The 13,062-nt window shown below is 58.2% G+C and overlaps 1 protein-coding gene across 1 annotated transcript; it reads right to left on the bottom strand.

The window, feature by feature from the left end:
• Window positions 1–3,309: 3,309 nt before the first annotated feature.
• On the bottom strand, window positions 3,310–12,821 carry NUAK2 (NUAK family kinase 2; the record flags this gene model as incomplete). Its single annotated transcript, XM_082069253.1, has 7 exons — window positions 3,310–4,637; window positions 4,718–4,850; window positions 5,154–5,273; window positions 6,286–6,351; window positions 7,154–7,305; window positions 8,638–8,758; window positions 12,627–12,821. 7 exons carry the CDS (start codon window positions 12,819–12,821, stop codon window positions 3,505–3,507), a joined length of 1,920 nt encoding a protein of 639 aa, XP_081925379.1. The 3' UTR covers window positions 3,310–3,504.
• Window positions 12,822–13,062: the final 241 nt, after the last annotated feature.

Raw genomic sequence — 13,062 nt, 5'->3', positions numbered from 1 at the left:
AATGAATGAAAAAACAACTACAGGAGATTTCTATAGGAAGGAACGGTGGTGTGGCTGTCACGGCCATCACAGAGATGACAGCTCGGCGGATGGTCAATAGCAAAACCCCAGAGAACCTGCGGCATCCACCCCCTTTTCCTTGAGCCACTCCCTGGGCATCGTTAGGAGCTGATGGCTAACGAGATCAGACTGCAGTCCTGCCACTGCCTCCTTTCCATTGAGATGAGAGCAGATCTTGCGAGCGCCAGCGAGATGCCAGCTGCACCTGCACTGCCTGCAGCCGCTTTCCCAACAGCTCCGTGCAAAAGGCTCTTGCTGCCGGCTGTCCCTGGGGTCACAGGTGTCCCCCCCCGGGAAGGCACATGTCTCCCTTCCCATGCCGCGTCCCCACCACTCTGATCCCCAAATATGGGCTCGGTGCATCCGGGCACCGCAGCACAAGCCTGGACAGGAGCGGGGTGCTGCAGGGTGCTGCAGGGTGCTGCGGGGTGACTCAGGGCTCCGGCAGCTCCTCGGGGCCAGGGGAGCGCCCGCAGTTCCCCTCTGCCGGGAAACCCAGCCCGGCGCAGGCAGGACCTGCGGGAGCGGTGATGGAGCCAGCTCACTCCCCCCCCAGCCACAAAATAGCCTTTTCTCCCCTTTTTCTGGGCGCTGGGGCTGCTGGTGGATGTTGCATGGGGCTGTGGCTCCCAAAACAGCCCCTGATGAGCAAGGTGGTGGGGCTGGGCTGGTGGATGTTGCATGGGGCTGTGGCTCCTAAAACAGCCCCCGATGAGCAGAGTGGTGGGGCTGTGGCTCCCAAACCAGCCCCCGATGAGCAGGGTGGTGGGGCTGGGCTGGTGCACAGGGCAGCACACCTGGGGTGCAAGTGACAGCCAGGCCACCCACCCCAACTCCCCCACACCTGAAAAATCCCTGGAAATGCCCCATTTTCATACTTGAAAACCCCCACACTTGACCTTTGGCAACATCAGTCCCTGGGGTGCAGCCCACCAGTAGCTCCCAGTAAGAAACCAGCACCTCAAGGACAAGCAGAGGTGTCCAGGCTGCCCCAGAGGTGCTTGCTGCAGGTTGGCTTCACCCCATAACCATTTGGGACAAGGTCAAGGGAAGCTTGTGTCGATTGGTATAAATCCACAGGGATTGTGCTCCAAGCACTCCAGCATCACCTCACCATCCGGGACAATTTATTTTGGGGTGTTTCTCCCCTTTTCTCTCCCCCCCAAGCCAGTCTGGCGGGAGCACAGCTCCATTCCCACACGCCGAGGTGGTGCTGCCTGTGCTGGCAGCAAACGCAGGAGGTTGGCTGAAGCCACCCCCAAAAAATGGCATTTTCTCAGCAAAATGCCACTGAGGTCACTTGCACCCGATTCAAACACCCACGGGGGTCGGGGCGGGGGCTGCGCTAAGCTGCTCCCGGGAGTTCGGGAGGCAGGAGGGAAGCGGAGGGTTTGTGAATCCTTAGGATGAAAGGGCTGAATAAAAGAGCCGTTAATAATAGTCGAGGGCTGAAAGGGGGGCTCAGAGGCAGCGGAAATCAGGGCTGAGATGAAAGGAACGTCGCCAAGGGCTGGCGGGGGAATTCAGGGAGGGGGGCACCCGCAGGGCCCCCTCCCACCCTCCCCGGGGTGCCTTGGGGCTGAGGCTGCCTCCTTCACCCTCCATCCGGCCCTGGGAGCCTCCCACTGCATGTCATAGAATCAGAGAATAATAGAATCATAGAATAATAGAATCCCAGGTTGGAAGAGACCCCATGGATCATCTGGTCCAACCTTTCTTGGCAAAAGCTCAGTCTAGCTAAGCGAGATCTCACCCTTGCCCATCGCTGCAGCCCAGGACAGGGTGGGCAGGGGCTCCACTTGCTGCCACAAGCCAGGGCCGGGCTGCACCCACCGAGACTCCTAAACCAGCGCAAACAGTAACCAGGACACGCATGTAACTCACCCCCACGCAGTGCCCGCAGCTCAGCCCGACTCTGAAGCCAGCCTGCAGTAATGTTTTCCTGCAAATCATTAACAAAACAGGACCACAGCACCCCAGGATGCTCCAGAAACCAAACCCTCAGGTGCTTTCCAAAAAGGAGACTCTGTCCCTCGGTGGCCGTTAAAAACCCAGCCCAATCTGACCCCCACCTTGGGATGCTCCATGCCCTGCACCCATGGGTGCTGCAGCCCCCAGCTCACCCCATCCCGCCTTGGCAGCCCACGGGGCAGCGGGACTTTGCCCTGGCTAAGCTGGATGCCCTTGGAGCGGCTTTAAGTGCTCCGGTGTTTCTTAATGGCGCGGGAAGCACGCGGGGAATGCACGGCGGGGGGCCGAGCGTGCGTGTCCCCCCCATGGCTTCAGCCCGGTGTGACGAGGGGCAGCATTCCTGCGGGGTAGAGGACACCCAAAATGGCTCCTATTAACCCAACTGGAAATGAGAAATGGTTACAGCGCTTCATAGAGCAATAAAGCTGGTTTCAGTGCCACAGCAGATGTTAGAAGCCACAGAAGCTGCGTCTGGAGCCAACTCGTGCTTACCTGCACCAGGGCAAGAGCCAGCACCATGCAAACCCTGTCCCCATGGGAACCAGCAGCCACTGGCACAGGATGGGGAGCTGGAGCCAGCAGCCCCCCACCAAAACCCCCTGTTCCCCCCCCAAGCTGCACGGGAACAGCAATCAAGAGAACAACTCACATCTACCGTTTGCTTTTCATTTAATGGTTTTCTCAAGACCACTTTGGAGGAAGCAGGAGAAAACACACACACCCTGGAGAAGGGCAAGGGCCAGCAAACACACGGCAATAGTGCAACGGAGCTTCAATGTGTGGCACAGGAGACGTAAGGGCACAAACACTTCACCCCCCGCAAGCCGGGGGCCAGTACGGAGCCAGACACAGCCCGTGCTGCTGAACTTTTACATCAAGTTGGACAAAGGCAATAAATAAAGAAGCAGCGCCTCACCAAAGGCACTTTTTTTCACTCCTTTCAACATTAAAAAGTTGGCATCAGAGCATCTTCTCAGAGTGGGGTTTTGGTCAGATCCAGTTGGGTTTGTCAGTGCAGGAGAGGGAAGGGCTGGGGTCTGGCTGGTTGGACCCCATTGCCAGCACCTCCCAGCCCCTGCTCCATCTCCAGCTGGGTTGAGGTATATCACCCGCCCCATCCGTTACCTTGTGCAGCCAAAATCAGTGCAAAGAAAAAAAATCCGCCCCCCAAGCCCTTAGTTTCCCCCTCCCCCCGATGAGATGAGCCTGTTTGTGAGGGGGGACGGCAGCGAGGAGCCCCTGGGACCCCCCAGCCCCTCCACAGGGGTGGTGGCTGGATGACTTTGGTCCATTTAATGTCCTGGTTTTGGGGTGTCCCCTCACCAACACCGCACAGCCACCACGGCCCCCTCCCCGAGGCTGCAAAATAAATAGGTGGGATGTGGCTCAGCCGCTCCAGCAGCCCCGGGACAGGGGGGCTCAGCCCCCTCCCCAACACACACCCCCCCCGGGGAGCCCTGACAAGAGATGCCCTCAGCTCAGCTTCATGCCGATGGCCAGGGCACGCCGGTAGACCTCGGTGACATTGTCACAGCCCGCCAGGGACAAGCTGCTCTCTCCCAGGGGGCTCCGGCAATGGGTCACAGTCCAGCGGCGCAACCTGCGCCCTTCCTCCGCCTCCTCCTCCTCTTCCAGCCGCAGGAGGCTGTCGGCAGAGACGCAGCCCCGCATGCCCCCGCTGCCAGGGGGGACGCGGGTGGGCAGGTCGAGCTGGTCGAAGGACTCTGTGGAGAGGATGCTGTCCTCGCTGACGGCGCTGGCCGGGCGGGCACGGGGTACCTGGGGCAGGGGCACCTCACTGAAACCCCCAAAACCTGGCCCAGGGGGGCTGTCTGGCCGCGCGCCTCTGGAGGAGAACTTGCCGTTGTGCTTGAGGATGCCTTTCCTGCGGGCGGGGAGGCCCTGGGGACCTTGCTCCGGGGAGGGGGTGTCAACAAACACGCTCCCATCGAGGTCCAAGCTCCCCGCATCCAGGACATCCCCAGACTCGCAGCACTCCAGGGATGAGTAATACCCCGACTCCCTCGTCGGAGGCTTTTTAAGTATTCCCTTCTTGGGCACGGCCATGGGCACCGCTCTGTCACCTGTGCCACCAGGCAGCATCCCTGAGGACAGGATGTGAGTGAGACCCGCAGCAGCCACCTCATCATCCTCACCCCTCGCCTCTCCCACGGCTGCTGCCAGCGGGGGGCCGGGACCTGGCACCTTCTGCTCGCAGGAGTTTCTCTTCTTCAGGATGCCCTTGGGCCGCTTGAGGATGGACTTGGAAGGGTTCTCTGGGGCCAGGGCCACCTCCTGCAGTGCATGGGAGACGTCGTTCTCCTTCTTGGACTTCTTGAGGGAGCGCTGCCGCTCCACAGTCACACCGGGGATGTGCTGCTTCAAGAAGCATCGCACCTTGGAGCCGTTCTCCAGGAGGGGCCGGGAGGAACGGCGAAGCCACTCTGCCACCATGGCCAGGGGGGACTCGCTCTCCCGCAGCAGCTCTTGCTCTCCGACAGGCGTTTTGTAGCCCCAGTTCACCCACCAGTGCGTGGCAATGTCCTCGATGGTGGCACGGCGCTCGGGGTTCACCATCAGCATCCAGCGGATCAGCCCGCAGGCATCTGAGGAGGAGGAAGGTCAGGCAGGGAAGGGAGTGTGGGATGGGGAGAGGGGATGCGTGGGATGGTGGGGGTCTGCTCACCCGACAGCTTGGTGGGCTCCCGGTAGTCCCCACTTGTGATCTGCTTGACCAGAGTCTTGTAGTCGTGTCCATCGAACGGCATCGTGCCGTGGACCAGGACATAGAGGAGAACGCCCAGGGACCAGCTGTCCACCTGCCAGAGGGACAGATGAGCCTGGAGTGGGGGGACAGAGGGACCAGACTGCCCCAAACCCCCCAGTTGGGCAGGACCCCCCACTAGAACCTCCCAGGATGGGGCAGCCCAGCCACTTGCATCCCACCGCATCCACCCCGCTGACCATGTGGTGCTTGGTCTTAGGGGACCTATTCTGACCCCAAACCACAAGGGGAGGGCTTTGTCCACAATGTTCCTCTGGGAAAACACCCGGCACTTCCCCAGGTCCAAGTGAAGAGGGAGCAGGACACCCCACCACACCGGGAGTGAAGGACAACCCACCTCCGGGCCCTTGTACGGCCTTCCATTGATGATTTCGGGAGATGCATAGAGAGGGCTGCCGCAGTACGTCTGCAAAAGTTTGTCTTGCTGGTAAACATTGGAGAGGCCAAAGTCTGCAATCTAGGGAGACATTTATGGCTGTTATCAAGCATCAAAGTTCCCCTTTCCCTCTCGAGCAGTGTTGTCACCTGAAACTCTCGAGCTGCAGGTTTGGCTGAAACCAGCGGCACCCTCAGCACCCTGGTGCCCACCCTGGCCCTGGGTGCCTTCGGTCTGTTCAGGGAGAGGCATCACCCCAGCTTTCCACCCCTGAGGCTGCTCCTGCCCTTTTCCCCCCTGCCAAAAAGCTCATCCCAGCCACCACAGCAGCTGCCCCACGGCTCTGCCCCTCCAGCCCCATCACCAGCACACCAGAATTAGAGGCGGCTGCAAAGATGTGGTTAGAGGGAGAGCCACTGGGCTCTCCTCCAGCTCCTTCGCTGCCACACAAGGCTGCTTCAGTCCCTGTCTGCTCCACCTCACACACAGCCATTCATTACACTCATTATGCCCGTCACCTCTCAATGAGCAGAAGGTACAGTCCCTGCTCACGAGCTCCCAATTGCAAAATTACCCCTTACAGAAATAAAAGCCCCAGAGCCTGTTTATCACTGACTGCACCGATCCCCAGCTGCGGTTGTGCCCTTTCTCCCCAGGCTGCAGCGCTCCCGGCCGGGACAAAAAGCATCGCTGGGGGCCAGCGGAGCGGGAGCTGCCCCACACCTTGGCTGGCACATATGGGGAGCGGGACTTTCACTGGAAGAGCCATTTCTTACGCAGCTGGTCGTGCTTTGACCTCAGCGTTCAGACTTTGCCCTCTTATCAGCAGTCTGATACACAATTATGGCTGGAATAGGCAGCGCTGAGGCTCGGCTGCCGGGCACAGATAGCGGGGCAGGCACAGGCGCCCTCCTGGCTCCTCATGTCCCTGGCACAGTCGATGCCAGCAAATGCTTCCCAGAGCTGCAGGGGACCATGTGGCCTGGGGACACCAGGGTGTCATGGCCACCCCTGGCCCCTCCACGCTGTGCAGCATCCCTGAGACCCCTTTGGGTGACACCCAAAGCACAATCAAGCTCTGCCAGCCCCTCACCTTGATGTTCCCATTCGCGTCAAGAAGGATGTTCTCCAGCTTCAGGTCCCTGTGAACGATCCCGTTCTGCAGGAGGGAAGGGAAAGCTGAATTCAGTCCACAGCGTGTTTGAGGAAGAGAAAGTCAGGCAGCGCGGGGAGGTCACTGCCGTTCACCAGCACCACGGCACGCAAACAGGGCACGGTGACGGCAATCGGGCGAGCAGTAAATAACCCTGGATATATGGGTGAGGATGGGCTGTAAACCACGTCCTGACATGGGCGCTACCAGCTCCCTGTGCTGCTCGGGAGCATGAGCAGGGCAGCACCCTGCACTGACACCCTGCACACAGCGGTGCAGCTGGTGCCAGCACCCACCAGGGCACAGCAGGCACAGCTCCATGCTCTGCCGGGACCTAAAGCTGCCCGCCTAACAAGACCTGGCTTTGCTTTGGGTTCAGGGGTTCCCCTGCAACCCAGGACCAAGGTATGTCCAGACGTGGCCTTAGAGCATCCTCTGGGGAGACCCACAGGCTCAAGGGTCTTTCCAGCTTGTCATATAGCCCCAGATAGAGCCCTACAGCTTTACACCCCTTCCAGAGGACAAGATGGGTGACATAGGGCTTGGCTTTCAGCCCTGGGCATCTCCCTATGGGCGGGTGGAACAGGAGTCAGTAACTCCCTGGCAGGGTTAGTCAGCCCCACACTATGGCAGTGAAAAACCAAGGCAAGGACTTTCCCAAAGCTGCTGTGCGTAATCCCGAGGGCTGCCACACCCGTTGATAGGAGGCAGGATTAACCCAACAGCCCCCAGCTCCCCTCACCCCCCAGCCCAGGCTGAGCATCCCCACGGGGCACGGAAGGCGGTGGGAAGCGCGGTGCCGACCCACCTTGTGGCAGTAGTAGATGGCAGACACGACCTGCCGGAAGAAGTGCCGCGCCTCCTGCTCCGTCAGCCGCTGCCGCTCGCTGATGTAGTCGTACAGGTCCCCCTTGCTGGCGTACTCCATCACAATGACGATCTTGCTGCTGTTCTCAAACACTGCGCAGAGATGGGAAGCCACAGGGTGTTAGGAGGGATGCTCAGAGGTAAGGGATTTCTAGTGAGCACGTGCCTATTAAGGAGCAGGTGGAGCTCAAACAGACTCCAACACACTGTCCAACCCATCGCCTGTGCCCTCAGTCTGGTTTGCAAAACAGAAGGTGCTGGGGTTTCTGCAGGTACCTGCTCTCACAGTGCCACCAGGGCCGCTGGCCAAGCAGCCTCTGCAGCCACAGAGCACAGGAGAAAGGGCTTTGCTCCACCAGACAGTGTCTAAGACATGTGGTTCTTTGCTAAATAGAGCCCTGCCAAGGGGGAAGGCGATGGAGCTACCGGCTAGCATGGCCAGGCACCCTTTCTGCGTGTCCCCATTGCTCCCAACAAGGCTCAGGCTCAAGCCAAGAGGCGGAGCATTTTCTTCCTGTTTGCAGAAAGCCACCTCAATATTTTTGAATTCCAACAGCCAGCGTGACTCAGCCCCTGCAAACACCGCGTACGAACTGCCAACCCACTTGCTTTTGTTTAGAGGACAAAAGGACTCTGGGTACCTCACGTACGCCAGCGACGTGGCCATAACCCCAGCACCAGCCCTGAGGAGCACCGGCCACGCTGGGCTTGCAGCAAAGGGACTCAGTGTTTAAGCAAAGCCTGATCCAGCTGGAGATGTGCTCCAAGTCTGATCGCAGCTAGAACCCAAGAGACCCCCCTCACCCACTGCTGGTGTTGCCCTGACACCGCGGCCGTAAAGCCGAGCCCAGCAGCACCAGCTCTCCCAGCTCTTCAGGGTTTGGTTTTCCTACGCCCCAGGGGAGGGAAGGAGAAGGATTCTGGTACCCAAATGAGCTCCTGCCTCAGGCTGAGAGCAGAGCCGCAGAGATTCCCACCGCTCCGGTTCCCTGAGCATGCATTTCCCATGGCTGGGATGAGCATCTCGCACAACCGGAGCCACGTGGGGCATCACGGGGAACCCCGGCCGCCAGCTGCCCCCACAGCTCAGCCTCTCACCAACAGCAGCACCAAGGCTTCCAGCCTCTAAAGGCCAGGAAACTTTTGGAGCCAGCTTTCCTCTCTGGGCGAGAAGGGATGGGAAGCAGCTATTTCTGGAGCAGTATTTCCCCTCGCCGCTGCTCTGCACGCGGGTGGGGAAACCACAGCCCGGCAGCATCTGCTCTGCCTGCGCTGCTGAGTCACCAGCAAACGGCTTCTGCTCTGAATGAACAGAGAGAAGAGCAACGAGAGCCAACTGTGCTGCTGCAGAGCCAGCCCCGGTCCCCACCCCACGGGGGATGCTCCGCTCAGGGATGCAGCTGGAGAGGGGAGAGGAGGGCTCACCTTCGTGGACAGCGATGATGTGAGGGTGGTTGAGGGAGGACATGATCTCAATCTCTCTCCGAATGTGGACAAGGTCCTGCTCATCCTTGATTTTGTCTTTCCGGATTGACTTAATCGCCACCTGCGGATGAGCACACACGCATAGGGTCACCTGGTTGTTGGGGGCATCGCAGCTTCCCAAAGCCTTTTCCAGAAGTGAACTTCATCAGTGAGGTTTTCATCATTTCCAAGCCTTGTTGCTGTATACAAGGGAGAGGACCCTTCTGTCTCCCCCCACAAGGGAAACTTGCTGCCAGCTCCTACCAGAGGAGCCCCCCCAGCCTCCTCCCACAGGTAGCGCAGCCCAGCTCCCCATTGATGTGCCGTGCATTACGGGAATCGTGTCCCAGGCTACAGTCACCGCTGGACCACAGCCAGCAGGAGGAATGTGACCTGCACACATGACTTGGAAGATAACAACAACAACAACGTCTTCTTGGGGTCATGGAAACAAAAAAAATACAATAAAACCAATGGGTTTCATTTTCCTTCACAAATACCTATTTCAAGGAGCTGATTACATAGAGGTAAGGGAAAGTTTGGTATTACGGAGCAGATCCCACCTAGACATGGGACCGGGAGACCCAGTGAGCTGCTTTCCCAGCTTTCACTTGAGTTTTCATGTTCCCCTTCTACAAGGAAATTGAAAGGGGAGGAGAAAGAAGAGTAAAGGCTGGAGAATAGATGCCTTCTAATCCTCTTTCAAAGGGGCTGGGGAGAGACAATGTGCTCCTAGGGTTGAATTTACAACTGAATCCAGCAGAACCTCTTTTTTTCTTTTTTGTATCGGACAAGAATGCGGAACAGCATTAATCCCATCGAGGGACCCCCACACTCCACACCCGTCTCCCAGCAACGGGGAGAGGGGCCACGGACGCCCCCCCCAGCAGAAGCATCGTGCCCGCACCAGGGCTTGGGGCAACCGAGCAGAATGGACTCTGCTCAAGAGAAGTTCAATAACCCAGGCCTAAGTTCCTGTACCAAGCAATACTGAAGGCACCTAATAGCTTCTCGAAAGTCAGGTATTCTTCTCCCTGACCTTTGCGCTAGGTTCACAGGTTAAAGTTTAACGATATTTTTTTTGCTGGCCCCTGATTACCTGACCCCCGTTAGAATGCAGGCAAAGCCTTTATGCAGCCAGCCAGCCTGCTCCTGCCCTCCCAAATCCCTGTTGACTCGCTCTATTCATCTCCCCGCTAAAGCTCAACATTCAACCCAACAGCCTCAACATTTTGGGGGTCACGCAGAACATTCGCTTGCTCACCAAGATGCTCATGCACACCCAGTGCTGAGCAGGGGCTCGGTGCAAGATCCGCTGTCCATAAAAACACCGAGCGTCTCCAGGCTGCCAGCACGGGAAGCTGTAGGAGATGCCACGGGCTGTATTTAATGAGCCCGGCAGTTAGTGACCTCCAGGGCAGATGCAATCAGGGCTGCAGCAGGTTTAGGGTGCTGGGACAACCCCAGGCTCTCCTTGCTGAGTGCTGCCTGCAGGCAGGGTCTGTGTAACGGTTGGGAAACGCACAGCAAGGATCTGGCACTGGAGGGTCCACATCTCAACCCACAGAGCCCGAACCATGGGGTGGGATTAGTTATCCATCTGCCAGGGAGCTTAATCCCTTGGCCAACCCATCCTTCCCCAGGGGTGCAGCTTTGTTCCCAAATGTCCCCTCCCTAACAGGGCTGACAGCAGAGGAGCTCCCATCGAGACAGAAAAGGCTGCGCCCGACCACCCCGGAGACAGGGACCAGCAGCTTTGGGGACAGACACTGTCACAGCCTCCACCACCAGTGCTCGGAGAAGAATCTCCTGCAGGAAACAGCCCTGAGAAGTCCTGCTGCAGGAGCGTAGAGAACTCCAGAGTACTTTCCAAGTCAAAAAGGCTTTTAATTAAAAGCTTTTTGGGGGCAGAACAGGTATTTTCAGCAGCTGCTGAAAGATGCATTAAGCTACAACCCCAGGCAGCACTTCAGAAGTTGTTCCAGGTTGCAAGTGCAGCATTTCATGCTCCATGAAATATGGATCACAACCCACTAGGGAAGAGACTGGGGTTTGCCCCTCACTAGAGATCAAAAGAGGCTTTGCTGTTTTGGAATATTCCAGGTGCTGCCTTCCCCTTGACACCACACAAACCCACAAATACGGCTCTGACACTGCAATTGAGTCCCACAGGAGGCTCCTCTTTCTGCTTGACTTGGCTGCAGGCCAGGGATGGGGAACCAGGCTGGGAGAAACACCAGGCTGCAAGGAAAAAAGGCCAAATGCTGCCATGCAAACAGGTGCAGGAGCCAGTTTGCACCACCACTGCACACATTACTGCATCTTCAAACCAAAAGACACAGGGGAAAAGAAAAGGAAACAAAAAAGAGCCAGCAAACCCCTTCCCACCTGCTTGATATTTCACAGACAACTATTTTCCAAGGGCTGGAAAGGGAAGTATCCACCAGAAGGCATGAGCATTATATCACCTAAAGGATTTCTAACCAGAAAACAAGTTTTAAAGACAAAGAATCTTCATGGAAGCCCCCAAAAACCCTTTAGCTGTGGGAGCCTGCTCTTTCCTGCAGTCTACCAACTCATTAGACACACCTTGCTCTGAGCCAATTCCAGGTAGGCTGGTTAAAATTCTGAGGCTAAAGGAAAGCTAGGCAGTAAAACAAGATGGTTCAATATTCAGTGCATCTGATAGGGACGGTTTCTGATTAGCCCGAGGCGAAAACCACGCATGGAGCAGCTCCAGTGTTACAGCCTCAGCCGGTTAACGTGGGATGGGAGCCCACGAGGGGTGACCGGCGGAGGCAGCAGCACCTGCTCGCACCTCCGTGTTTAGGAAGTGAAAGCCACTTAGAGAAGGAGCAAATAACAACCCAGCTCAGGATAAGCTTGAAGATTAAACAGGTCCGGAAATGCTGAGTGCTACAAGAAAGAATTTGTGGGAAGGAGAGATTTGTGGTTAAGCCTCCAGTTCCTACACGGCCAGCTAGTTGAGGTACTAGGTAGTCAAGCCTTTGACTATCTCCAGCATTTATTGAAGAGTCATTGTCCTGTGTATTTAATTTGCATTATAATGGGGTAATGCTGCTAGACAAATGAGTTGCTGTCCTAAGGGGCTTCCACAGATGGGTGAGTTTTCTGGTAGTTCAGAGATTCCCTGCACAAGCTTTGTTAGGGGCAGGCAGGGAAAGCCAAGTCTTCTCGCCCATCCTTCTAGGTCTGTGGGTGGAAGCCGCATTTCAAGGCTCTGATTATGCAGCAAAACAGCAGCTCCTTCAGAATCCGATGGGCTAATGGAAATGGCAGATCTGACTTCATTAAGAGCTGTCGCACTACACAAGAAAACCTCTCAGATTTACGGCTGTTTTCCTTGACCTCAGTGATCCAGCCTCCCACCCCGCTCTTCTGAGCAGCCCTCAGAGCCTTGCTGGGCCACGCAGGTGGACCCGCATCACTCATGGGGGTGGGCGTGCAAGTGCTTTTTGGGGGTCCCGTTCTGCACCACAGGCATTGATTAAGTCACGATTCCAATCAGACAGGGCTCAGAGGGGTTCGGCTTTGCTGGCGTTGCCTCACACCGCTGCCAAGAGGCAAAACCAGCCACGAACCAGGGCAAGAGGAAGGGAAAAATCCTTGAGACTCAAGTGCAATATTTGCTCTTGGCTGCCGGATATCTGTGGGCTCCTTTCACCAGGAAGCCTGACACGGTCAAGTGGGCGAGAGGAGCTGCAAACAGCCCCCGGGGAGGGGGTGCGAGGTCCCTCCGGGGTGTCCCCGCCGGCGACCTCGGCCTGGGGACGGCAGCACCGCAGCCGGGAGCGGGGCCGGGCAGGGGCTGCACCTCCCCGGTTACCGGCTGGGGACGCACCGCAGCCGAGCTGCTCAGAGCAAGAGGATGCTCAGGAACCCCGCACCGGCTCCCGGTGAGGATGCACCGGGGATGGAGGAACCCTTACCAGTTTCCCGGAGCGCTCCCGGGCTTTCTTCACCTTCCCGTAGGTGCCTTTCCCCAGCGTCTCCAGGAACTCGTAGCGGTGCTTGAGGTTGTGCTTGTGGTGGTGCCGCTTCACCGCCTGTTTTTTCATCAGCGGCCGCGGAGACTTGATGAGCCCCTCGGCCAGCGCTCCCCCCGGCCCCGCCGCCCGCTCCATGACCTGCTCCGGCCCCGCTCCCGGCTCCGCCACCTCCCAGTACAGCCCGACCCGGCCTGGCCGCTAAATGCGGCGGCCCCGCCGGCCGCGCCCCCCCGCTCCCATTGGCCGCCCGGCGGCGACCGCCCCGACCGGGAGCCGGTAGAGAACGGGGCGGGGGGAGCCGGGCTGCGGGGAGACCCCACGGGCGGGGGGGTGCAAATTGGGGAACCCACTGGCCTGGGAGATGCGAACGGGAGAG

This window comes from Streptopelia decaocto (assembly GCF_964273445.1).
Source record: "Streptopelia decaocto genome assembly, chromosome: 19".
Lineage (NCBI taxonomy): Eukaryota > Metazoa > Chordata > Aves > Columbiformes > Columbidae > Streptopelia > Streptopelia decaocto.
Note: the sequence above shows the minus strand (reverse complement) of the source record. Positions and strands in the feature narration are given on the sequence as shown.